Source organism: Alligator mississippiensis, chromosome 4 (genome assembly GCF_030867095.1).
Source record: "Alligator mississippiensis isolate rAllMis1 chromosome 4, rAllMis1, whole genome shotgun sequence".
Classification (NCBI taxonomy): Eukaryota; Metazoa; Chordata; order Crocodylia; family Alligatoridae; genus Alligator; species Alligator mississippiensis.
In genome coordinates, this window is record NC_081827.1 from 76,324,247 (window position 1) to 76,350,543 (window position 26,297).

At 37.9% G+C, this 26,297-nt stretch overlaps 1 protein-coding gene across 5 annotated transcripts in view; it reads left to right on the forward strand.

The window, feature by feature from the left end:
• Nucleotides 1-26,297, forward strand: part of NAV3 (neuron navigator 3) — an 878,534-nt gene that overhangs the window by 841,075 nt on the left and 11,162 nt on the right. For 4 of the 5 annotated variants that reach the window (XM_059726114.1, XM_059726111.1, XM_059726113.1 and 1 more), the window contains 14 exons: nucleotides 1,933-2,044; nucleotides 3,963-4,084; nucleotides 4,652-4,672; nucleotides 5,825-5,997; nucleotides 11,163-11,316; nucleotides 14,572-14,746; nucleotides 17,584-17,681; nucleotides 17,970-18,065; nucleotides 18,368-18,536; nucleotides 19,269-19,504; nucleotides 22,008-22,162; nucleotides 23,516-23,587; nucleotides 24,070-24,266; nucleotides 25,505-25,623. In XM_059726114.1, the coding sequence (XP_059582097.1) occupies nucleotides 1,933-2,044; nucleotides 3,963-4,084; nucleotides 4,652-4,672; nucleotides 5,825-5,997; nucleotides 11,163-11,316; nucleotides 14,572-14,746; nucleotides 17,584-17,681; nucleotides 17,970-18,065; nucleotides 18,368-18,536; nucleotides 19,269-19,504; nucleotides 22,008-22,162; nucleotides 23,516-23,587; nucleotides 24,070-24,266; nucleotides 25,505-25,623 (1,899 nt within the window). The remainder of the gene's footprint in view (nucleotides 1-1,932; nucleotides 2,045-3,962; nucleotides 4,085-4,651; nucleotides 4,673-5,824; nucleotides 5,998-11,162; nucleotides 11,317-14,571; nucleotides 14,747-17,583; nucleotides 17,682-17,969; nucleotides 18,066-18,367; nucleotides 18,537-19,268; nucleotides 19,505-22,007; nucleotides 22,163-23,515; nucleotides 23,588-24,069; nucleotides 24,267-25,504; nucleotides 25,624-26,297) is intronic. The other variant, XM_059726112.1, reaches the window with a different exon arrangement.

Genomic DNA, 26,297 nt, shown 5'->3' on the forward strand with positions numbered 1-26,297 from the left:
AGGCAGGTTAGACTAACCTGCAAATATTGAATCAATTCAGGCTCAGGCTTTGTGAATGTCTGTCCCTAGCCTTTGGGTTCAGTTCTGTAAAGTTCTAAGCAAACAGGCCCCTTCCAGAAAAGTATGTGCTTAACTTTAAAGTATATGAGTATTCCCACTGACTACAGTAGGTCACCAACATATTTAAGGGCAAGAACATGCTTAAAAATACTTTTCTGGACTGGAAACAGGTGCTCAACACCTTGCCAGATTGTGTTCCTATGACCAAATTGGACCATCCTTAGTCATGTGGAACAGTATAGTGATCATTGGGCCAGGTTGTGAATGAGTGACTTTGAGCAAGTCATAGCCTGGCCCTTTGAGATCAAATGAGATAAGGGCAGCTTGCTGTGGATTAAGATAGCAGAAAAGGGTGGAAAGCATTTTGATTTCTTCATATTAAACAAAATTATTTTCAGCAGCAGTTTTTGATTAAACCAAAACTTCTAAGTCCTTTGTAAAGTCCAGTGAGAGGTCCTGAGAGGTCTCCCTCTCCAAAAGAGATTAAAATAGTTATACTAAAACCAATCAGCTCATAAATAAGCCTGTTTTCCTAGAGATTTGAGAGCATGTTTTCTGCCTTCTCCTCTTTCCCCTACTGCTGAGGTTAAATTCCTTTAGCAGCTTTAATCCTCATTATATAAAATGAAAGCTGGAAGGACTGGCTCCTAATGCAGCAGTAATAAAACTAGTTTTAATTAAAATTGACTGTGCATTCCAATGTAGAGCTTATTGCATGGAAGAGCAACCATATGACTCTGTAAATTACATGATTATTATAGCTGAGCCTGAATGGTGTATTTGCCATTTGGATTTTTCTGAAGTGATATGCCAGTTCAGGGTGGGATTCATCCATTAAATAATCACCTATGAAGCTAGAGGATATAGAAAAATACTTGATACTCTTTTTGGTTTTCTGCACACATACACACACGCACATGTGTGTGTGTGTGTATATATATATATATATATATATGTATGTGTGTGTGTGTGTGTGTGTGCATGTGTATGTATGAAAATATATGCATGCATACATACATATACATATATATAAATGTTTTTATAGAGCTCCTTAGTCATAAACATCCTTAGCCTTTAAAATTAATAAATACAAATTAGAATAAGTTCCCTGGATATATTTCTGCAGAGAATTTATACAAGTTATTCTTAACCATGGTGCACCTGCACTTGGGGTGGCAAGCAATAGTTTTAAGTTTGCTGTGGGGCAGCGCACAATATTAGCACTGTTAGGTGTACAAACATGTACACATGATTCACAGGATAAAGCGAGAGATTTTAAACAGGAATCCACAGTGTCAAAAACATTCTGACCAGTTGTGGTCTTTCTAAATTCTTTGCAATGGAAAATTACTGTATTATTTATAGTCAAAACACACATGTAGGCTAAGTGTTTGGATTTTCTGAGGGGTGCCTTGAGTCTAAAAACGTTGAGAACCACTGAACTCTGTAATCTACTTGGAACTTAATGTTGCGCTCACTGGGCGCATCTACATGTGTGCTTTAATGTGCACTAGCCTATTCTACTGCACAGTAAAGTGTCACATCAAAAACTGCTAATACGCTAATGGGCAGTAGAAATAGGCTACTACGCATTAACTGTCACTAAAAAGGTGTGCACTTTTGGTACTGTGCACTAGGACAGCCTAATCTACATTTATGTAGTACCTCATATTAGAGGTACTAAACTTAACATGCAGTAGCAAAAACACATTAATGCACATGTAGGCATGCTCAGTATCACCTATATAACTCCACTTTGTCTCCGTTTAATTCATTAAATTCAATTTAATCGCTATTGTCTTCTCCTTTTTTGGGTTAGACAAGCATTTTCCGTAGTTATGTATTTTGAAATCCTCTTTGCTGTTCCCACAGGAATCTGAGCTCATAGAACTAAGGGAAACTATTGAAATGCTGAAAGCCCAGAATTCTGCTGCTCAGGCTGCTATTCAAGGAGCTTTGAATGGCCCTGATCATACCCACAAAGGTATGGTTTTGTCATTGTCAAAATAAGTGCTAATTTGTTCCCCAGAGAAGAGCAAAGCCACTAGGCTGCTGGTATTTCTTTGAAAAAATGTCTGTGGCAAGGATGAGAGAATTGAATAGTGAGCATTACTCATATTTGTGGTATTTCCACAGCTGGGGAATTTGCATGCATTGCCTGTGTACCACAGTATTCCCGGAGTCCTTATTTCTCAGAATTGTATAGTCAGGAGTCAGTCCCCTCAAGATTAACCCTTTCTATATAACTCTCTAGAACAGTGGTTCTCAACTGTTTTTGTACCAACACCTATTTACAAAGATTGGCTTGTTCCAACCCATACCCAGCTGGCCCTTCCAGTACCTGACCCACAGTGTCCTGCCCAACCTGCCCTGCCGCAACCTTGGTGCCTGGCCACCCAGCCACCTTCCCCCGGTGCTGGCAGGCACCTGCCCCCCCATACACCTATCCACTCCATGCATGCATGCACGCGCACACACACACATGCATACACCGCTCCCCCAAGCCTGACAGTCCCCAAGACCTGACCTCACCTGCCACCCCCCGCTCCCCATACACATACCTTAATCCAGCTGTTGGGCTGCTCCCACGGCCCTCCCTGACTGCGTGCTGGTCATGCCCCAAGCATCCCCTTGTAGGCAGGAATGCTGCCAACTTGCAAGGGGAAAACAACACTTTTGTATATTTTTCTGGCACTTGCTCGCAAACTTTTGAAATATTCTTGCGACCCACTTTTGGGTAGCAACCCATAGGTTGAGAAACACTGCTCTGGAAGAAGCATGTCAAAGCAGTAGTCAAATGTTCAGAGAAAAGGGGCAAAATATGTTCAAAAGGAAGAAATAAGAAAAGCATAGTAAATCTGAGTGCTGAAAATTGGTGCACTTAAAATGTAAGCACCAGACCAAACAGCAGCTCTGATATTGTGTTGAAGCTCAATCCAGTGAAGCAGGCAGTTTAAATCTCAGAAGTTGAGTCTGGTTTTCCTTGTCCATTTAGACAAAACTCACATGACAAATCATGTTATGCAAAAGTGAAGTACCATTCCTGTTGAGAAGAATGATAAGAAAGGTGATTTTTTGTAAAGTTAGTGATTATTTTTTTTAATTATCATTTCAGAAAAGCAACTTTTCCTAACATTATTTTTGTAAATCTCTTCAGCACATTGTAACTTCAGTCAAGAAAGTAATATAACTGTATCATACCTTTAAACAGCTTGTATTGATATTTTGGGGTATATGCAAAGAACATATTTTCTGGTGATTAGTATGCACTGGAGCTATTAGATGCTTAAAAAAATGAAACCAAAAAGCTTGACTGACCATTCCCAACACATTTTACCTTCTATTTTTTTACTCTTGTTAATAAACTACTGACTGCCTGTATCCAGGAATACATGTCAGTGAATTGCATCCAACTTCAACGGTTAGTTCCACAAAGCATCAAACAGTGTACAAACCTCTTATGGGATGGAAGAGGGAAGAGGAACCATCATCACCAATGCAAACTTTACAAAGTCTTTATTATGACATTAATTCAACTAACTGAACTGCAACATAATTTAACCCTGATCCTGGACAATGACTCACTTGGATATAAAGGGATGTATATATTGATTACTGTGCAGGATTTGTGCCTCAGTTGCAAGCCCCTGTTCAATAGTATCAAACAGTGCTTAAGTATGTGCCAGACTGTATGCAAGCCATTAGCCCATTGACTTCCCCAGACTATTCACATGCTTAAATATCTTGAATTCAGGCCAGAAAAAAGATCAATGTCTTTTGCATATGCTATGTGTATTTGTACTCCTCTAGGGCTGGAAGGTACTGCATAGATATATGTGTAGTTATGATTTGGAATAAAGTCCATATGGACAGATAGCTTACACCATATTTTCTTTTCTTAGATTTGCGTATAAGACGACAGCATTCCTCAGAAAGTGTTTCCAGCATCAACAGTGCTACAAGCCATTCAAGCATTGGCAGTGGTAATGATGCTGACTCCAAGAAAAAGAAAAAGAAAAACTGGGTAAGTTCTCAGCAGGTTTGAACCTATCCCCTAGCTATTATGCATTTTTCTAGTGCCTGAATAGCATAATGGCCCATTTCATCTACAATATTCTTTTGGGGCCAGACAGATATGAAACAATTCTCTTTTAGTCTCATTGTAATATTACTGGCAAACCAAAAAATTGTTGATTATTAATGAGGCTTGCTTACATCAATCAAGATCATTTAAAAAAAAACTAAATGTAATTGTTTGGGGAAACAACCAAATAGCTGGGCCTTGATAAAGCCCTATTTGAGTTTTCTTTAGTAAGATGGATTGACTCATAAATACTACATAACCATGAAAGAAGTAGGAATTTATGTGTAGTTCCTACTATAAAATAGATACAATGCTTAAACTTTATTTATCAAGCAGACTATTGCAAAGATCACACAGTGTTCAAGTTTTAATATAATGTTTTCTGTCAATAAAAAGAGAATATGTTTTTGTTGTTTTAAAAAATGTTTATGCAGGTAATATTTAAAAATACTGATCAGCCTTCATTCCCTTGATTTGTAATTCCATACTCTTTCATGTTTCTGCAAGGTGAACTCTAGAGGAAGTGAGGTGAATATAAACCATGGAAAATTTGGCATGCATCTATAAAGAACCCTATCTTGGCATGATTGCTATTCATTTTGGCAGTAGGCTTTTGTACTTTCTAAAACCAGATTATCCTGTATGTCTTCTCAGTTTGTCTCTATTCATTTTAATCTCAAAATTCAAAATATAGAAAGGGGGGAGTGTAGCCAAAATCCATTTTTCTTGGTAGAAATCATGAGTTGGAAAGAACTGAAATAACATTACCTCGTTTGGTGGTCACACTCCCCACTCCCCAATTATACCCTTGAAGGAAAGAGCTTAAGTGCCCTGGGGCTTTGTAAAGGAATTGGGTTGTCATCAAGTTTTATATAAGTTTACCCAGAGTAAGTTTCTGGGGAAAAGCACATTTTTTCTATCAGCAACTTCTGTGTGTAGACTAAGTTAAGAACAAATGGGCTAATTACATTGTGAAAATTCATAGCAAACAAAACTGCTGTTATGTTGGCTCTTGAAATAAATGGCTCTTTGGCTATCTGTCCCTTTTCAATAATGGATAAGAGCTTCTAGAGGAAAACGGCAATGCTTGTTCATATGAAGAACTTACTACTCTCAACAAAATTGCAGTAAAAATACATGACTTGCAAGCTAACATTCTTCTCAACAGTACAGTAAAGGACAAGCCTCATATCACAGCTTGAATTCTTTTGCTTTGGATCCAAACTGTAGTGAATTATGTGTTTGAATAGTTCTGCCATTCAAACTCGTAATACAAAAATAAATTTACAAACACTATTAATTGGATGTTGTTTTGTATTTTTTGTACCCATATCTGTATCTAGATACAAAGTGGTTATTTAAAACCAGCTACCTTGAAGGGAATGCCATAAGAATGGGATTCCACAGGGCCTTTATGGTTTTAAATGAGCACCTCCATTGGCATACCACTTGATCCTGCAATTTTTCCATAGTATTCAGTATGCGCTGCGCTGAATTACTTAAGGAACACTGTATCATGTTTTTAAAGATACCGTGTTGCATATGTTAATACCCTGCTTTTATATACTGACCTCAGGCAGTGGCTAGGATGGCATCTGCAAACTAACTCTTGAAGGCATAAGCTGCACAAGCAGACTGAGAAAAGAAAGATAATTTCTTTCTATCTCTATTCTTTTCCAGCTAAGAAGCTCATTCAAACAGGCCTTTGGGAAGAAAAAGTCCACCAAGCCTCCTTCCTCACATTCTGACATAGAAGAACTCACAGATTCCTCTCTTCCATCCTCACCCAAGCTGCCCCACAGCTCAGGGGAATGTGGGGCAGCAGCAATGAAACCATCACAGTCAGCATCTGCGTAAGTCTCTCTCTTTGGTGCAAGGTGCTCTTATCAAATATCACTACTGTCTCCTTAAGCTGTGTCTATAGCATCTTGGAAATAATCACCAATATATATGACCTTTTCATCTTTCACTCTGTCTATTTCCTGGTTTCCTTTCATCTCCTTCAGCTTCATTTTCTCTGATACCGGGGATGAAATTCATGTTAGAGTTATAGCAGGTGCTAATCGTAAGGGATGCTAGTCTGTGTTAAGGTTAACATGTGCTAGTGATCAGTCACACATTAAGGCTTAATACCCTTTCTAATGTACTTTTAACATGGTCTAATTGTAATGTGTAATTTCACCCTAACACAGGCTGACACTAATCTTGGTGCTTTTTACCTCTTTTGCCTTGGTCACCTCCATTCCCATCCCTCTAGTGGCCCCCCTTCTCACCAGTTTCTCTGTCACTTTCCCTTTTCTAATGGCCTGCTCTACACAGGAAAGCAAGTGTATTCAATGATTCAGTTCAGAAATTCATTCTTAACTTCTAAATTTTTGTTAACTACATCTCATCTCTTGTCTTTCCGTCACACCTCAACTCATGAAATGTATTATCCTCTAACTTGTGTTTAGCAAAAGCATATTTTCCAGATGGGCATCTAGATTCAATCTGAAAACGTCATCAGGGAATGGATAATCCATCACTTTCATTGGTAGCTTGTTCCAATCACCTACACTGTTACAAATGTGTATCTTATTTCCAAATTGAATTTGTTTGGCTCCATCTTTCAGCTGATTTTTCTTGTTATACCTATCTTCACTAGATTAAAACACCCTTTAGTACTCTTTTTGCCCCTCCCCTGGTACCTACACACTGTAATCGTGTCACCTCTCAATTTTCCTTTTGATAAATTAAACTTATTGAGCTTCTACCCACCTCTGTGAACTGGATCTGGCTCACGAGGCATACGTTTGAAACTCTTGCTCTATAGGATTGCCATATCTTCATCATCATTTGCCATTATGCCATCTGCAAATGGATTATTTTAGTTATACTCTGAAAACATGGATGAAAATATTGAATAGTATTGCGCCCAATACCAGTCCTTGTAAAACCCTGGAAGAAATACAAGTATTCAGTGACTGCGTTTTAAGATCCATCAACTAACCAGTTCTGATGGCACTTAAGATAAATTTTATTCATATTGTACAATGATAATTTTTAACCAAAATGTAAAGCAGTAATACATCAAACACTTTAGAGAAGTCTAAGTGTATTATATCTACATGTTTTTTCTTTACCAGTAAATTTGTAGTCTGTGCAAATAATGATTTCAGGTTTGTTTGATAAAATCCATTTTCCATAAAAACATAGGATCATAGGAAAGTAGGCCTGGATCATGAGATCATGTAATCCAGCCCCATGGTTAAGGCAGGATCTTCCCTGACTAAAGCAGCCTGGCAAAGTCTCTCTCTTGCCTGTTCTTGAAAATTTCCAGGGATGGAGATTCCACAACTTCTCTTGCTAGCCTGTTGCAATGCCTGACCACCCTCATAGTCATAAAATTCTTCCTAATTTACCCTAAATTTCCTTTGTTGTAATTTGAAGCCACTGCTCCTAGTCCTGCCCCCTACAGAGAAAAGTGTATCTCCTTCCTCCTTATAATTGCCCTTCAGGTGTCTGAAAACTGTTATTAAATCCACCTCCATCTTCTCCATACTCAACAATCATAGCTCTGTCAACATTTCTTCATAAGTCATATTTCCTGGGCTTCTAATCATTTTTCTCTCTCTCCACTGGCTCTTCGTAATCTTGTCCTTTAGTTCTTTGTTAATTTAATTTTACTTTAATCTCACATTAATTTTTACATTATATCAAGTTAACTGACCTGTCGTTACCTGGTTCATACCACATGCCCTCTTTTGAATATCGTTGCAACAATCGGCATTCTTTCAGCCTCCTGGCATTTTCCTGGAACTTCAGGTTTTATTTAAAAATTAGTGCCCATCATTTTTGGCATTTTTTATGTTATCCAGGCCTGTTGATTTTCAGTGTTTAACATGGAGAAAGGTTAATATACTCCTTTGTTACTAAAGGCCAGAAAATACATCCTAATCTTTATGGGGTGATATATGGGGTACATCCTGCTTCTTTCTAAATATAGAAGAGAATGTTTATTGACATTTCTGCCTTTTCTGTATTATGTTATAATAATGTTACCATCTCCACCTTGAAATAGCCCCTGTACTATTGCCAAGATTTTGTTTGGTCCTTGTATGCTTAAGAAACTCTTTCTCATTGTCCTTAGCCCTATCAGCCATGGCTCCCCCACTCCCCACACCTGGTTTTGATTCCTGCTTCTACCACTGTCTAATGTAAAATCCATAAACAATGCTAGAAATGGTGACCTGAAATTAGGGCTGCCCCCTTCCAGGGGAATGCTCTAATCACAGAGCTGCAGAGGCAGGGTTCCTGTTGCTTGTTCCTTTTGGCCCTATGATTTCTGTGATCTTGACAGTTTGGTGGCCTAGGCTCAATAGACAGAGTTGAAAATGTTCCTATTTAGGCTATGCTATAACCTGATATGTAGAAGAGTTCCCTAAGTAATGGGAGGGGTGAATTCAAATTCTCTTGGGATGTCAGGGGCCTAGAACCTATATTTCCCATTTGGGGAAGTGCTCTAACTTTTAACCTGTTGGGCAGGGAGTGGTCTTTGCCACTAATATTTTGAGCTGAATTCACTACTGTCAATCTGAGTTTAATGTCATTTTTATCTCTCTACCTTTCTGGAATCTTAGATGAAGTTTAGGTGCTTCCCAGTGACACTGAATTGCAATGGAAGTTAGATAGGATTTAAGTGTCATTGATCCAACAGACCCCCACTTGAATCGCTTCTGCTTATACACAGCTCTGCTGTAGACGCTCAGGAAACTCTGCAGTTGCAAAGAGGCTTCTCATGCATTTAACATGAGCTTTGTGGCCATTAACACAGAGCCATTTTTAATTGCTCATTGGAACTTGAACACCTTAACTCTGCCTAAGTCTTCCTTGCCTGCCAATGCTGTCTACACCATATCTCTCCTTTGGAATCCCTCCACTGCCTCTGTTTTCTGTATCATCTTAATCTTCCTTTCTCTCTCCTTCACCACTGTGGACAGCACCAGTATTGCCAATTCCCATATGCAAAGATCATGAATCAGGCCCCAACAACTCATACTATCAGTTTTAATATTATATATAAAAATAAATAAAAGTTAGGTTATTTGTATTCGACTTCTGGCATCTGAGCCTTTGAGGTACTGAAGTCATATTATCATACTTTTCTCCATGACGATAAGAATTAGAAACCTACTACTCATTTTACATGCAGTTCAGATTTTGATATAATTTCATAACCATAGGATAGACCTTTATGAAACATTGAAAACTTTCAGAAGCACGATAAAATTGAATGATTTGGCAACACTGCACCTCCACCCTTCTCATCTGCCACTTGTATCATTTCCTGGTCCTCTCTGTACCAGTTTGTAAGGATACTACCCTTCTTTAGATTTCTTCTCAAGACACACTACTACTAGGGTGCCTGTGAGAAATTATCTAGCAAATAATGTCTTGACAGAGCACCAAGTGAATAGGTGAGATGCACACACTCTCATACATATATGGATTTGTATCATACACTTGGCATATAGATTTTTTTTTTCTTTTGTCCCTTTCCCTAGCTCTTCATTTGATACTTGGTCATTTTCAGTGGTAGTTCATCAGGATCAGACTGTCTTATCATTGGGAATATAGTAAACAATGATATGAGTCTTTACTTATTTTTTCTCATGTGCAGAATATTTTGTACACATTGTAAACATAAGTAGGCTTATTTGGACACACCAGCCATTTTCCTTTCTTTAGTTTGTCATTTATTTTTTATATGCAATGAACTTCATCTTATTCTTTTTTGCATTGGTTTCTTTTTATTTTCCCTGACCTTAGTCTCATTTTCTAAACCATTGCTTTACTTTTTCCACTTGCATCTGTCTGTCTAATGCGTGTATATGCAGGTCATCCCTAATCTGGGCACCAAAGAAAAGGCAAAACGGGCACGTGATCTACAGGCATAGATCCCGGTAAAATGGAATGTGGGGCATGGAATTGTATGTCCAAGTGCTAGGCTAAAGAGTGCTGCATTTTCTTTCCAAAATGCATTTGCATGCATTCTGGCAATTAAAAGCTAAACTTTATTCCATGTTTGTATACTAGTAGTTATAGTCATAATAATATTTATTATTAGATAGCTTTTTCATCTTTAAAGAGTTCTAAAATAATTAGTTATTTAGTAGTTGTAATAAAAAGCTAAATTTAAGTTACCTGAAAATATTAGCTGGTACGGCAGTGTGCCAGAAACTCATTTTTCCACCCTCTGCCAGTTTTTGTTATGGAATGGATTAATTAAAATAGTGGTGTTTGGGATATGGTGTTCTGTATAATATTAAAAAATAGAAAAGTGACCCGCTGTAATGTAGAAGTCAGGTTGATGGCCTTCCCTTGGTAAAATCAAATTAAATGCTTCCATCTCTCTGTGCGCACCATAAAATGCTCTCCATTTTAAAAGTAATCACAAAGTTATCGTACAGTATTTATTATATTTACTTTGTTATATAGGAAAATATCTGTGGTATTTCAGATACCATATATTATCACCATGTGGGTAACTAAAGGTAAATATGACAATATATGCATGGTTGTCTTATGCACTGTAAGTCCAGAAACTATATTTTTTGTGATGCAGGACAGAACCTGTTGTACGTATGTGACAAAAAATAATTTAAAATAATATAATTCAGTTTTGATCACAACCGTTGGAAGATAGAGCCTCTTCATACTTGAAAGGCTACGGAATGAAAAACAAATCTATGTTTTGTAAATATACTCCATGTTTACACTTTTTTCCCCACACCCAGAAGTAGCCAATTAAATTGGATATACAAAAAAGACAATCAATATATGTGGAAATTATTCTTTATGCTCTTTTAATTTTACTTTGCAATTTGAACACCTTCATGTTGCTTTGATAAGATTTTCTTTTCTGTTCCTAGGTTTTACCAGCAGCAACCATTTTCTGTACTTTGATATATAGTAATTACACTGTTTTGAGGAGAGAACCTTCCTTTCATCTCTTGCCTATTTTCCTTCTCCTTTTTAGGATCTGTGAGTGCACAGAAGCAGAGGCTGAAATTATTCTGCAGCTAAAAAGTGAGCTGAGGGAGAAAGAGCTAAAATTAACGGACATTCGTCTAGAGGCCCTCAGCTCTGCACATCATCTTGATCAGATTCGGGAAGCCATGAACCGCATGCAGGTCAGTGACCGGGGTAATGATTACATAAACCATACTCGTATTTTCCCATTCCCCCTGTTTTTTTTATTTCAGTTACATAAAGAAGTATTAATACCCAGTAAGGTGACAGGTAAATGGTATTTCCAAGAGACAGGCCTGATAAATGTAGAGATAAGAGTAATATTAATACTTATCACTTATTGTAGCAACCCAAATATGTTTTGCAGCTACATGAAAAGACATAATCCTTGCTTTAGTATTTGTACAGTGTAAAAAAACTCAGGCTGGAAAAACGTGTTCCAGACAAGCACAGAGATCAGGAAGCTGCTTGTCTCACAGTTTATGAAAATGGAAAAAGTGATCAGGCAACTAAAGACCTGTTTATTTGATCTCAACAGCGTGCAAAGCTTTTGAAACAAAATCAAAGGAGAGAATAATTGAAGATGTGGAGATAAATGGTAAATGGGATAAAATGCAACATGTATTTACCAAAGATAGAACATGCTAGGTCTGTTGCATTTTTTATAATAACAGATTTCCTAGATGGAGGTTGTAGGGTAGATCTAACCTATCTGGACTTATGTGAAACTTTCTATGTGGATTTTCATGGGAAGTTGTTAGTCAAGATGGGGATTACTACAAATATTGTGACCTTAGTAAGGACTTGGCAACTGGGAGAAGAAAACAGGTTCTGCTTTAAGGGAAACCATCAGGCTGGAGGGAGATTGCTAATGAAGTTCTCCAAGAGTTAGTCTCAAGGCTGGCCTTTTTTAATATTTTCAGTAGTATTACCTGGACACAAAACATGTATACTTCTAGGTCACATGAATTTGGGAGACATCATCAATACAGAAGAAGACCAGTATATCATTCAGGAAGAGTGAAATTACTTTAAGGACTGAAATAATAGAACTGGGATGGTACAAGGTCATGACAGATCATGCACTTAAGACTAGCAGTACGAATTTCTCCTACTAGCCGATAGCTTATCATTTGGAATTGACAGAGGGAAGAACCAGGTGTATGTGTGTGTGTTAGTTACAGCTCAACTGTAAGCCATTAACATGATTTGGCCATGAAGGGTATTTTCACACGTGCTCTGGGGGTGGGGGTGACACTTTAATTAGAATGGCTTCAAGAGCAGCTCTAATAAAAGCACCCACAACGTCTCATGTATCAGCGTCCCCACACTTCAGAATGGCAGTAGGGGTGGTTTAACTAAAGCTCATCAAACAAGCTTTAGTTAAAGCCACCCCACCCCCAACAATTTGGAAGCAAATACACGAGAGACAGAGGTTTCTGGGATGTGCTAAATAGTCTGTTCCGATGTGCTATAATTACGGTGCATCAGAACAGCCTCCCTACATGTCTGTAGGCACCTGAAAAAGACAATTGAAATCCTGGGAGTTATCAAGCATCAGGTATCAGATATCACCTGAGATAGGAAAGAATTAAAGCCATTGTATTAGCTAAGGTGAGTCTCATCTAGAATACTATGCATCATTCTCATCACCCGTATTCAACAGAGATAAATTCAGATGGCAACAGGTACAGAAAAGGCACTCAGGGGGGACTTCCAGTCCTTGGCAAAACAAGGGCTCATGATTTATGGACTATAAATATTGGGGAGGGAAAATAACTATTTATATTAAAGGCCGGTATTGGAACCAGAAGCAGTGGATAGGTATTGCCATGACTAAACTTAGGCTGGAAATTCAAATCAGATTGCTAATCAGAGTAGTGAGATTCTGAAGCAGAATTCCATTAGGAGTTGTAGAGGGAAACAACCTAGGTGTTTTTAGGAGGGAGCTTGATACATTTAAAAAAAGAATTATCTCATGGTTTCCTGCTGTAGCAGGACTGGACTTCATGACTCATGAGAATCCTTCCAGTCCCTTGTGTCCAGTTGCAAAATTCTGCTGTATGTCCTGGTGGGTATGATGCTCTTGGGATAAGGAAACACCATGTTAGGTTCATGTGCCTCTAGAATCCTGACTCCACCAAATGGTATCATTGCTGCTTGGCCAGTCCCCAAGCCTTTGGTCATCACTGTTGCTATAATTCTCTTTCCTGGAGTATTCTTAAAGGGGCAGCCTTCCTGCACTCTCCAATCCACACAGAGTTTTGGAATTTGGAGGCGGGATGAAGTAAGGGATTCTGCAGCAATACACTGTATATATTGAAAACACCCAATAAACTTTTCCTGCACAGTTCCCTCATTACCCATCAGTCTTCTATGACACTTTTCCCCAAAGACCTAGTAAAGGTTTCAGCTCAGTTCCTACACTGGGATAGCATTGCACTTGTTTGTCACCTTCCTCTCACTTTCCACCATACTTGATTTGTCTAGTTTCTTTCTAGTTTTTATGCCTGTTGTGTTTCCTTTCTTTATTATTCTGTCCCTTATGCTTTTGCTTTTTAAATTGTAGTTGAAGACTCTCTATAAAAGCGTCAGACACTTAGCAAAGTGTTAGCAATACCGTCAGCAAGAATAAGCAGTTGCTTTGTACTGTGCTCCATGAAGCGACTAAAAACTAGATTTAGCTGGTACCAGGCTGTGCTCAGGCTAAGTTTTCATTTTATTATTGCACACTCGATAATCACTTGGCACCATAGAGGATTTGGCTAGGAAAAAAATCCTAGTGGTGCTGATTCATCTGTCACTATATGTTTTCATCAAAGGGGTTTTGTTTGCTATTATTTGAAAAAAACCCATGTTTGCATGATCAAAAACTCTGTCTGATGTCAAAAAGGGTTATGAAACTGCTAAACCATTTTATTTTTTATTGTCCACTTCTTAATTTCAAAGCTCCTTGGTGATGTTATTGATTCAGTGTACTTCCAATGACAACAGGAGCTTTCTGTGATTTTTAGAAGCAATATCTATTTGAGATTTTCACAGCTCCTTAATGAAATGACTGTTACATAAGATATTTGACAAAAAAAATGACTGTGTGAAGCAAAAATTACCAGCACACCTCCAGTACAGTTAGATCTTCAATAAACAAAATATTGAAGCTTGTGTTAATCAGGAGAATAGCAGATGCAAGTGAAATTAGGTTTTGTAGGTTTTCTCCTTCATTTTGGCAGTGTAGAAAATCTTGTTTTCACTAATTGTGTTTGTACTGTAGAAGCATTACCACATGCTGCTGCAGACCTGTTAAACCGGTTTGTTCCTGCTGGTGAACAGAAAGCACCTGAATAACCACCCCATGCTCAGTGGTTTTCTGCCCCAAAAATCTCCTACATGTATATATTGATTTCTTTTCATTTTAGAATGAAATTGAGATATTGAAAGCTGAAAATGATCGTTTAAAGGCAGAAACTGGAAATACTGGGAAGCCAGCCCGACCCTCATCAGAGTCTTCTAGCAGTACCTCATCTTCTTCATCACGGCAATCGCTAGGGCTTTCTCTGAACAACTTGAACATTACAGATCCTATCACATCAGGTAAACAGTGCACTTATACAAAATTAATATAAATGGATTTCATATAATTTGTATTTCATTCACCTGTGTCTTCAGAAGCTGTGCATACATCAGTTTGTACAGGGATAGAGCAAGATGAAAACATTCCTAGTTACTTGTAACTTGCCCTTTTTATTCCCAGATATTTCATTGTTCATTTTATGCAGATTCCTTAAGAATACACCACGCACATTATCAGAATAAAAGAAAATCACATTAGATTCTAGAAACTTGTTGATGGGTACTGCTATCTAGTCTAAGTTGAGATCAACCTTTTATTTCTATATACAGTGGCCACATCTACACATGCACTTTACAGCAGAGTATACTAATTAGCTGCAGAACAGAGTATCACCATCTACACCTATGATGCTGTTAGGCCACAGTAAGCTAATTAATGCTGCCATAAGATAGTACTGTTGGGGACAGTATAGTCAAGGACAATATGATCTTATGGCAGGGTAATTAACTGTTATTAAACGCACGTTCAGACTCTGGCCACAAGTGGAAGTTGTGCCCGGTCAGTCCAGCTAGTAGGAGGCCAGACTCCTGCCTTCCACCTAGCCAGATGGCACCACACTTTCAGCACCCTTGTAACCCAGCCAGCCCTTCTGCTCCCCCCATCCTGCCCCACCTGTGCCACTGGCCCTGGCATAAACTGCTCTGCCCCAGCTCAAATTGCTGCTGTCCTGGGCATACATTTAGACCCTGTGCCTGGGAGTAGTTTACTCTGGTTCAAACTGCTCCAGAGTTTATTGCTTCAAATGAACTGCACGTGTAGATGCACCCAGTTAGAATCAGTTTAACCCATTTACTGTTGCATTAAATTCTGTGTTACTAAGTATTCCTATTAACTTTGATTTAACTTTTTCACTTTAAAGTGAACACAATTTTGATCTACATACTGGCCACTAACAATTTATATTTTCTAATACCATGGTGTTTGAGGATTGATAATGCTCTTCTCCCTACTGCAAACCATCTGCACTTACGGAATAAATTGACCAAGAAACAGAAGCAGTGTCTCAAACATCAGAACCACAAGCATAGCACAGACTGACACTCATTAATGTACATCTGTAGAAAGTATAATGCAGTCTCTGGAACTAATAATAATGTGGCTACTAATTATAGAGAGTCCAGGCAATAGGACAGCTGGGAAAGTGCCAAACTGCCTGACAATAATTTGGGTTGGCAGTTAGTCCTCATATCTTGCCAGTCATTGATTACATGGGCCTTTGAACCTCTCTTCTCATTTAATGTCAGACTTTATATGAAAATCAGCATGTTTTCCTTTGCATTCCAGCCATCTTACTGCCAGGTTTAACTAACAAAATGGATGATGTCCTGTAGTGCCTTAACATATCAAGATATGTTGCATCTATTGCAAACAGAATCATTCAGCAGCAGGAGGGAAATGTCTAATTTGTGCTTTTTCCTACCCCTGCTTCAAAGAAAGAAGTCCCCAATACCAGGGTTGAGTTTCTGCTAGAAAAGCATTTCATGAATAGATGTTGTGATCACATCTGAAAATCTTTTGATTCTAATTAAGGCTGGTATCCTATCTATTAAAATACAGCAGAAAAATAATGGAATGGTTCAGCATGTTCTTTTAGTATGTAAGTGAAATATCTTTAAGAACAGAAGGCAATAATGGCATATAAAGAGAAGAGAAGCATCCTATTAAACTATGTAACCAATATTTCTAATCAGGGTATGTGCCATTTCCTTAAAGCAGCTGTGAGTTTGGAATGTACAAACTTTCTACCATCATATTTTTGTGATGTCTTTAGAGACTAAGAGATTATTAACCAGAGGTTCCTGATCTTTTGCCAGGTTAAGCATGTTATGAGCAGGATCAAGGGACTATAACAAGACCCTAATGAGAGAAAGAGATATTGAATTATTTGAACAGTTAGTGAAAAGCACCAAGGAATAGAAGCTTTTCTTAGAAAATCTTAGTAGGGAGAGAGTATTTTTGACTTTTTGGGGTAATGATGTGAACCCAGTCTTTAGCAAAGGAGTATCCTTATTCCAGGAGCTAGTCAAGAGGCAGACCTAAAAACATATGCTGTAGGCTGACTGGCAGTACTTACTACCAAGATCACTGTAAAGGGTCCCATCACCTGAATGCATTTTGTATTTATGTCGAATACAAAGCACTTTCTGGGGCAGGATTTTTCCTCCTCCCTCTTTTTCCCCCTCCTAATTATATTGCTAGAACAAGAAAGCAATTGAAAAATAAAACCTGCATCATGGGAAAAAGTGTGGACTCTTGTATGTGATTGTGGCCTGTGAATATAAAATGAAATCAGTTGGGAAGGAAAGATGAAATACTGTATTGGTATTCTAGCAGCAAGTGTTTTGGCCTAAGTATTTGCTGCCCTTCACCTGACATTTAAAGGGCAAATTGAGTACCCAAAGGTAGAATGTTAATCTGAGTTCTAAATGAGGGACTCATATGGATGCATAGAAATTTTGGACATGCTTCAATGAAGAAAGAAAAGACAAAACTGTACTGAAGTTATGTACATATATCTGTCAGCCAGTTCAGGATTCACATAATCATCATTAGTTACAACCTTTAGTTGCCTCCAACAATAGACAAATCATTGCTTTTTCATTGACAACATTATTGGATATGAAGTAAGAAGGTGTTAAAATAATTATGCTGCAGATTGTCTGGATGGCAGATTTTCATATTAAAAATAAAAAGCACCCAACTTGGAATAAACATTTAAATGACAAGCAGAACAAAGCTGATATCACTTGTCAGGTTTATCACATTCTGTAAAATGTGTTCACTTTTTGTGTTGCAGATATTTTATTGGAGGATATTGCAGATGGGGGCCTCCATAAAGAAGGCCACAGCGTGAAAATTTTAGTCACCATAAACAAGGGCTATGGTCGAGCGAAAGTAGGTTCATTTTCCCAAAGTCCTAGAATTATAGGCTCTTGTGAATGCCACCACTACAGTTTAAAAATGTCTGAGTTGAAATTTTATAAGAAATTTTCAACCTTTGATATTTTAAAAGTAAAATCAGAATAATTGTCTTTAAGTTAAACCTGTTTTTGATATGTAAACTATGAATAAGTTACAGTATTGTAATTTTAGATACCCTTTTTAAAAATTGGAAGATAGAAAAGGTGCATGGTAGCCATTTATCTTAGCATAGTTTGTGAAATTGCTCTCTTTCCCTTGTAGGATCAGAAGATGCAGGCATATTTGATAGGCTCCATTGGGGTTAGTGGGAAAACCAAATGGGACATTTTAGATGGTGTAATTAGACGTCTCTTTAAGGTGAGGCATTTAAAATGCACTTGATTTTTTTAATCCTTTTTTTAATCTTGCTCCTATACCATTTTCTCTGCCTGCTTAGTTCTGACTTGCTGGGTTTTATTTTTTTGGTCATGCAGCTTAAGATGCTCATTAACTTTCTTTTTAATGCTCTTGCTCTTTTTTTCTAATATATGTATGCTTCATAACTGGGTCTTGTAATGGGACCATCCCTATGCACCTAGGCTAAAGTGTGTGTTTTAATGAGCTGTCTGACATGAAATTGACCCTATGTGCTCTTATCTTGTGTGTACATGTAATTTTAGGAATACATTTTCCGAGTGGATCCATCTACTAGCCTGGGTTTAAGCTCTGACTGTATCGCTAGCTACTGTATAGGGGATATAATTAGAGCCCATAGCCTAGAAGTGCCAGAACTGCTGCCTTGTGGATATCTGGTTGGAGATAATAACATCATCAGTGTGAATCTAAAAGGTAAAACCACAGCAGGATTCTTTCAGAGATGTTTTTTCTCTTAGCTCTAGTCCCTCATGCTCTCAATTTTATCTTTTATATCTGAACTTTCTAAATCCCATCCCCAGTCTTTGGTGCTGTTTGTGTGTATGTGTACTATCTAGCACAGTGGGAGCTTATGATACTGCTGATGTGAAATTAATATATATTAAACAGTGATATGGATAGTTCGGTTGTTCTTTCACTAGCTCTAAAATTGCAGCAAAGGACAAATCCAAAAAGTGACAAAATTCAAGGATTTCATTCAGAAATGTTCCTAAGTCTTTCATCCCCACAACAAATATTTTAAATAGCTGTTGAGTTTTTGTATTTTGGGGGCCTTCCAAAGGGCTTTGCATATTTGGATGTGATAACTACATCCTGGTAACCCTTTCTGGTGCTACTTTGACCTTATGCTTGAAATGTTTGAAGCACAAATCTCAGCCTCACTGAGACTTCTCTTCATATTTACTTTGATTTTATTACTCCCACCCATTCTGTCATTCTGCTGCTGCCACTGTTTAATCTTTTTGGCCTACTGAAAGAAGCTGTGCACTTCTAGATGTAGTGAAACCCTGCAGCAGGGTTTATATTCAATAAGAGTGTTTACCTGCTCTCAGCATGTTATGAATGTCAGCGCTGAACCTATGAGTAACTTAGATGTCACTTTTGTGGGGGTGGAAACAAGCTATTTTCTTTTTCTTTTATTCTCAGGAGTGGAAGAAAACAGTTTGGATAGTTTTGTGTTTGATACACTTATTCCTAAACCAATTACCCAGCGGTACTTTAATTTACTGATGGAGCATCGCAGAATCATTCTGTCAGGACCCAGTGGCACAGGGAAGACCTATTTAGCAAACAGACTCGCTGAATACGTAATAACTAAATCTGGCAGAAAAAAACTTGAGGATGCAATTGCTACTTTTAATGTTGATCACAAATCAAGTAAAGTAAGTTACAATTAAAAATGACAATCGTTGCTAGCCATGCCATGATGGCCAAGAGTGGTTCCTATTAATTTACAATTATATTTCCTATTTCCTATATTTTTATGTAGAGACTGAACTTTTAATCTCAATGAAACATGCAAACTCCTCTCTGTAATCTTAGTTAGTTAATTATAATATTAGTTCATTATAATATTATATGTGCAAAAGATGATTTTAGGTGCATGGTGCTTCAGTTAAAAAGCTGATGAAGGAGCTGATAAATAACATATGATCTTAACTCTCAGTCATTAGTGTTCCCATAATTTCTGTCAGAAGAATTTGGATGTACATTTCAGTAATGAAAATGGCAACCCCAAAATAGTAGAAGTCTGATGGTTAGGGCAGTGAACCAGAACTTGACACCTTGATCAGCACTATACAAGTACAGCTTGCCACTAACCTCTTCAGAATATTACAGCAGAGATACTAACGATGCAGTATTTAGTCAGTGCTTCAGATACTTCTCAGATTGAATAACACAGATTGTCAAAACATTCACAGGATTGCCAGATCCTCTAGAAATCATAAAATACACCTGTTAACCTGTAAAGTAGATACAAAGTTATTTAGTACCCCAATAAATCATCAGTCAGACAATCCATGTCTTTGTCTACAATGTTCTTAGCATTATCAGCAGTATTAGCATAGGTTTAGAAGAGAAGACACTGGGGCTAAGTACAGACAGTCAAAAAGCCCGAGGCTGAATTGATTCAGTCTTTGCAGGTTAGTCTAAACTGCAGAGATTTAAACTGAGAAACAACTGGGCAGACACTCAGTTTTGATTCCAGAAATGCAACCACATACCTGTAGTGGCTCAGGCCAGAAGCCAGGGGAGCACTAGAGCATGGCTGTCTGGCACATAGCCAGCATGGGCTGTGTGTTCACTTCCTCTTCCTGCTGCACCCCAGGTCTCTGGGATTACAGCAGCAGATTCTGCAGGGTTGCTCATCACTTCAGCTAGCAGGAAGTTTTTAGCAAGGCATGGCAGCTCTGTACTTGGGAGAAGGGAATTTTAATCCCCTTCCCTGGCCCCAGACCCCAGCCAGCGTTTGCCTGGGGGTGTGTGGGGGAGGGGCAGACAGCACAGCCCAGGGCTGGAAAGCATGCTGGGATGCTGGGGAACTGTGATTTAACTTGAACTAGGAAGGGGTCTGGCACAGAGGTTTTATAAATTGGTTTGACCCAAATCAGTTAAGTCTGATACTATATTCAACCAGGTTTATCTTAAGCCAGTTTCAGCCATTTTGAAACTGGTTTATGTGCAGTGAAAATCTGTTCTGTTACAGGTTTAAATCAGTTTCTGATTACTTAAGCTGGTTTATGTGTAACTTCTGTCCCTAGCCCAAGACTGTAGAGTCAATTGGAGCACTGTTCCATTATAAAAACACCTGTTTATATAGTGATTTGTGTTGTCATTTCATCTGGCAGGAAAGTGTTCAGATGTATCATAATTACTATAATTATCTGACAAGAAGCTAGCTTTACCAGCTCCCTAGAAAACTGTGTGCACTTCTATGCTTTATGTTATCTTAAATTCATTTGACCAGAGGAACTTGTGATTTTGTAGTAAAAAAGAAAAAAAACAACCATTTCCAAATGTGCTTAAATACTACAGATGGTTCTACAGAACTTTACTTGGAAGAAACATGATTTTCCCACTGACGCACCTGATCAGAGGAAGCCCAACATATTTATACACCCAAACAAAATCTTTCTGAAAACAACAAATAATATTTTTCTGCTCTAAAAATATATATGATTTTGCTCCTACTGTTCCAGGAATTGTTCTACTGTAATGACAGTGATATCGCTGATCAAAATGCCACAAAGCCTGCCAATATATAAACACCTCTTTCATCCTTTTTTCTACTTGTTTGAAGGTTAGATGGTGACTCAATGAAATCACTGGGGCAAAGTCTGTAACACACAGGAAATGGAAAATCCCTGTCCTAATACAGTGTAAATTGATATATGCTCTTGCTGTTATGTCACATGCAGTACTGTAGACAGAACACAAAGACAAAGCAAAAACTAGTAATTAGCTAGGAGACTTGGCAATACTAAATTCTTAGGGGGATTGTACCACTTTTGTTGGGATTGTAAGACGTTTTCTTTATCCCAAAATCTCCAACCCTCTCAAGGGCAGCCAGCTAGCTGGTTGACAAAGAGAAATTAAACGGAGCCAATACACTTTATCAAAAGAACCATCAAAGGGGTTAAACAAGTGCTCAGTAAGGGGAACTGATCATTAAACTGAATCCTCAGCCCATTGGAAACAGAATACAGTCCATATTTCTGAGGAATGTATCCATTGCCTTATCTAACAAGCAGGTCTTTTCAGGCATGGAAACTAAGATGAGATATAAGCACTAGAACTTTACTTTGTGCCTGTAAAAGCATCTCCCCTTACAAATGCTTGCATTTCATTCTTCTGTTTTTCTTTTTTCCCCCAATTTTGCTTAAGGATCTACGACAATATCTAGCTAACCTGGCTGAGCAGTGCAGTGCTGACAACAGTGGTGCCGACCTCCCTTTAGTAATAATTCTTGACAACCTCCACCATATAGGTTCATTGAGTGACATCTTCAATGGTTTCCTCAATTGTAAATACAATAAATGGTAGGTAATAGCTCTTTGCCCACCCTTCTCACTTATGTTTAAACAATTAAAAGATGTACTGTTTTGTATGATAACATATCCTACAGAGAACCTTGCACCCTTTGAGCATTTATAGACATGCTTTTTTGTCCCATGATGCGCCAGAGATCCACTGCTTTGGAGCGAGTCTGCTCCTCACGTGAGCTAAGGCAAACTGCGCTGCACCTTGTGCAGTTGTATAAGCAGTGAAATGGGTGTCAACACAGAAAATGGTGGTAGTGCACTTTTGAATTAAAGTACCTCCAATGTGTTTTAGTTCAAAAGTGCACATGGTCATTTTCTCAGCACTGATGTGCATTTCGCCGCTTACACAACTGCAAGCATTGCAGCACCAGGTGCTTTTCAAAGCGCCCGGTACTGTAGCGTTTGCATGTGTAAAAATGCTATTTATGTCTAGATTGATCTATAACACTATAACACCCATTTTCCAAGAGGGCTGCACATTTTTAAGTACATGAATAATTCCATCCTTATTCAGTCAAGTACTTAAGTATGCTTCACTTGTGCATATAACCTCCGTTGATTTAATTGAGAATTAGGTATACCATTAAAATTAAGTGCTTTACTGAACTGGGGTCTTAATCCCTTGCTGTGTTCTGCTCTGTTCTAATACATCTGTATCAAGCAGTACAGGGTTGCTAGTTCCAGTGTGTCACAAAGGTTATGGGAGGGTAATACCAGCCTTTATGGGGGAGTGTTTTCCTGAGTACAATGTGTACACATGGAACAGCAATGATTATATAGCAGGTATCTGTGATAAATTTGTCATTTATAGCAGCTCTGCAGTGAGCCAGATATTTAACTATATGTAAAAAAAGTGTGAAATATTGTTTAGATACAGTAGTCTGTGATTGACTGGCTGGTTTTCATAGTCAAGGCAGCATACAAATTATGAAGTCATTTGAACACAGATATTGGATATTGTTAATTAGGATATTTCTATTGTAAAAGTGCTGGTTATAGGGAATTCCTGTCATAAAATTCCTAATGTATTGTAACTTACTGCTCATGAAAGACACTGACTGCTAGAATTGAAGCTCTAAATATAGCACAAATAATAAGGTATATGAGCACTGTTTTGCATTATTTATTTTTTAGCTCATAAATGGGTGAAAAGGGAAAATTCCCCCCCATGCATAAAAATAGCATCAGATTTATTTTTTAATTAGACACTAAACAAGACAAGCACCCCCATTTCTCAAAGATGGCTTTATGCAGGATAAAAACATGAAAGACTATTCTGTGGACAGCCATAGTGGTGGATTCTCTTGCAGTGAAGTCTTCTGCTAACACCATCATTTCTTCTCTTTTCAGTCCTTATATTATTGGAACTATGAACCAGGGGGTTTCTTCCTCACCAAATCTAGAATTGCATCACAATTTCAGGTAAATGCACTTTATCCTTAATTTATCTATTTTTGCTTTGCAGGCCTCCCATATGTCCTCTTCTTTCCAGCTTTTCCACAAACACTTGTTTTAAATATTATCACCTGCTAGAGTTGTCTCTCCTACCTGTTTCCCTTATTGACAGGTACCAGTGAAAACTGTTTCCTTTCACCAAAAGAAGTAAAATACCTTTTCACCAACATCAGCTATCTGATAGTTGAGTGCAGAATGCTTGCAATCTACACCCTGAGACTTTCCACAGCTTCAGAAAGCTGAGTCCTTGAGATCACTATTGCGCTGCCTGAAGTAGCACTGGGCAATAAAGAAAGACTGAATAAACCTTTGTCACTTATCCTTTTAATTGACTTTTATTTTGCAGATTACTAACTTTAAACAGTGAGGTCCTTGCATTGGTGTTTTAATGGGAAAAACAATATTTGTTAATCTTATGATTATTTAATATTTATATTTCTGATATACAGGTGGGTGCTGTGTGCTAATCATACAGAACCTGTAAAAGGTTTCCTGGGCAGGTATTTGAGAAGAAAACTGATTGAGACAGAAATAGAAAAGAACATGCGCAATAATGACCTCATCAAAATCATTGACTGGATCCCTAAGACATGGCATCATCTCAACAGCTTTTTAGAAACACACAGTTCTTCAGATGTGACCATTGGTGAGTCCATGTAATGCAACTAATGCTATCCTTTTCTCAATAAACCCTGAAATAAGGATAAAAATGGAACCTGTTATAAAACGTCACATTCACTTTTTAAAAATGTATGGTTTAAGCTGTGTTGGTCTAAGGGCACAGGCAGGCAACGTTCTTAGGGTAAATCCAAAAGCTTTTATTAGACCAACTAAAGATAATTCTTCAGCCTGATGAAGGGTGTTTGTACCCAAAAGCTTTCAAAGAAGAATTTTTCCAACCATTTTAGTTGATCTAATAAAAGATATTGGATTTACCTAGAGAACCTTGCCTATCATGGTGTAAGCTGACACTGAAAACATCAAAACTTTTTCTTCTTTTTCTTGAGAAATGTACCTTGTAACATTGTTACCTTCACTGAAACACATTCTGAAATCCTACAAGAAAATTTGTTCTCCTCAGATTTTCTTCTTGGTTACCATACTACAGAGTTTGCTATTAAAAGTTTATATATACAAAGAATTACCATGATAGTGCTCTTTCTGAAGTTAGAAGTTTCCTTCTTTAACTATGCAACATACTTAAAGCATTAGAAACACCTTGTATAGATGCAGTTATGCTGGCTCAGAGGAACCAAAAAAAAGATATACTGAAATAAGCACATTTATATCTGTATGCCAACATCTGCCTTAAGGCTTTTAATGCATTAGCTACATTGGCAGGAAAATAAAAGGGGGAAAAATTACACTTCATTGACATCAGTTATGCTAGTACAACTTTTAAGTACAAACAAGACCTTGGAATTGTTGGGGAGGGCAAATTACAGTACTTCATTTCTTAATTGGAACTAAATTCATAAAAATGCTAGCCCATGAATATCACATCAAGCATCCTCCCAAGCCTAACAGCCTTTAGGGGAGTATGGCTAAGGCATGGCAATTTCTGTAGCCAGTGGCACAAAAGGGAGTGACATGGTCAGCATTTTATCTGGTCACTTTTGACTCCTCAGTCCACAGGACCAGGGACCAGTTATAGCTTAGTCAACTGTGGGCTGCCTTTGGCATGACTTTAGAAAGAGCTTGAATCGATACCTCTGAAGCCATAAACCGATGTCTTAACAGCTCTGCTACTGTGTCGTCAAGCCAATTGCATTATAATTATTCTTAGTTCAAGATTTCACCAGCATTACTCTTTCCTTAATTTGAAGACTATTTTAATTTCTTTAAAAAAATCAAGTTTAATTAAAAAAAAAATATTGCTTTCAGGTCCTCGTCTTTTCCTTCCATGTCCTATGGATGTTGATGGATCCAGAGTATGGTTCACAGACCTCTGGAATTATTCCTTGGTACCATATCTTTTGGAGGCTGTAAGAGAGGGTCTTCAGGTATGTAAACAGATTAACTAACAACTACTTGTTTAAAAAAAAGGCCATATTTTTTAGCTTTATTGTAGCCTCTTTCCAAGATGCATTTCAGTAATGTGTATGAGTACTATAACATTTCCAACAATGACGAAAAAAAAAACGGATCGTAATTAAGTCTTGAGCCCATTTTGCCTTGCTATTTCTCATTTCATGCTTTGAATTTCCATGAGATACCAAATGTTTGTCATAGGTCACATAGGTTCATTTCATCACTTGGATGAAATTAGGCAAAGGGTAGCAGGAAACCAGTCCTGACACTTTTGGGGGCAGCTAGTGCCTCTTTTGCAATGGCATATAACACTGTGATATAATGTTCCCTTAAGAATTCTTCAGCAGTGCAGAAACAGGCAATCGATCCCACCCTACACGCACTTTACACCAAATATGATCTTCTCCACCCATGTGCTCCTGGAGGGCAGATGATACAATACAGGAAGCAGTTCTTTTGTGCAGGAATAATTTTCCATTGGCTTTCTCCATTTGGATTAAGGCAATAGCTGACTATAGCCAAGTTGGATGTAAAGGTTTGCCCCCTTTTTTGTTTTTACTTCTGTCCCTTCTCCTGCTTTTCTGCTGTGATGTATTTATTAGTCCCTCTGGTCTCCGATTTCCTTGTTTCCCTTTTATTTTTTTCC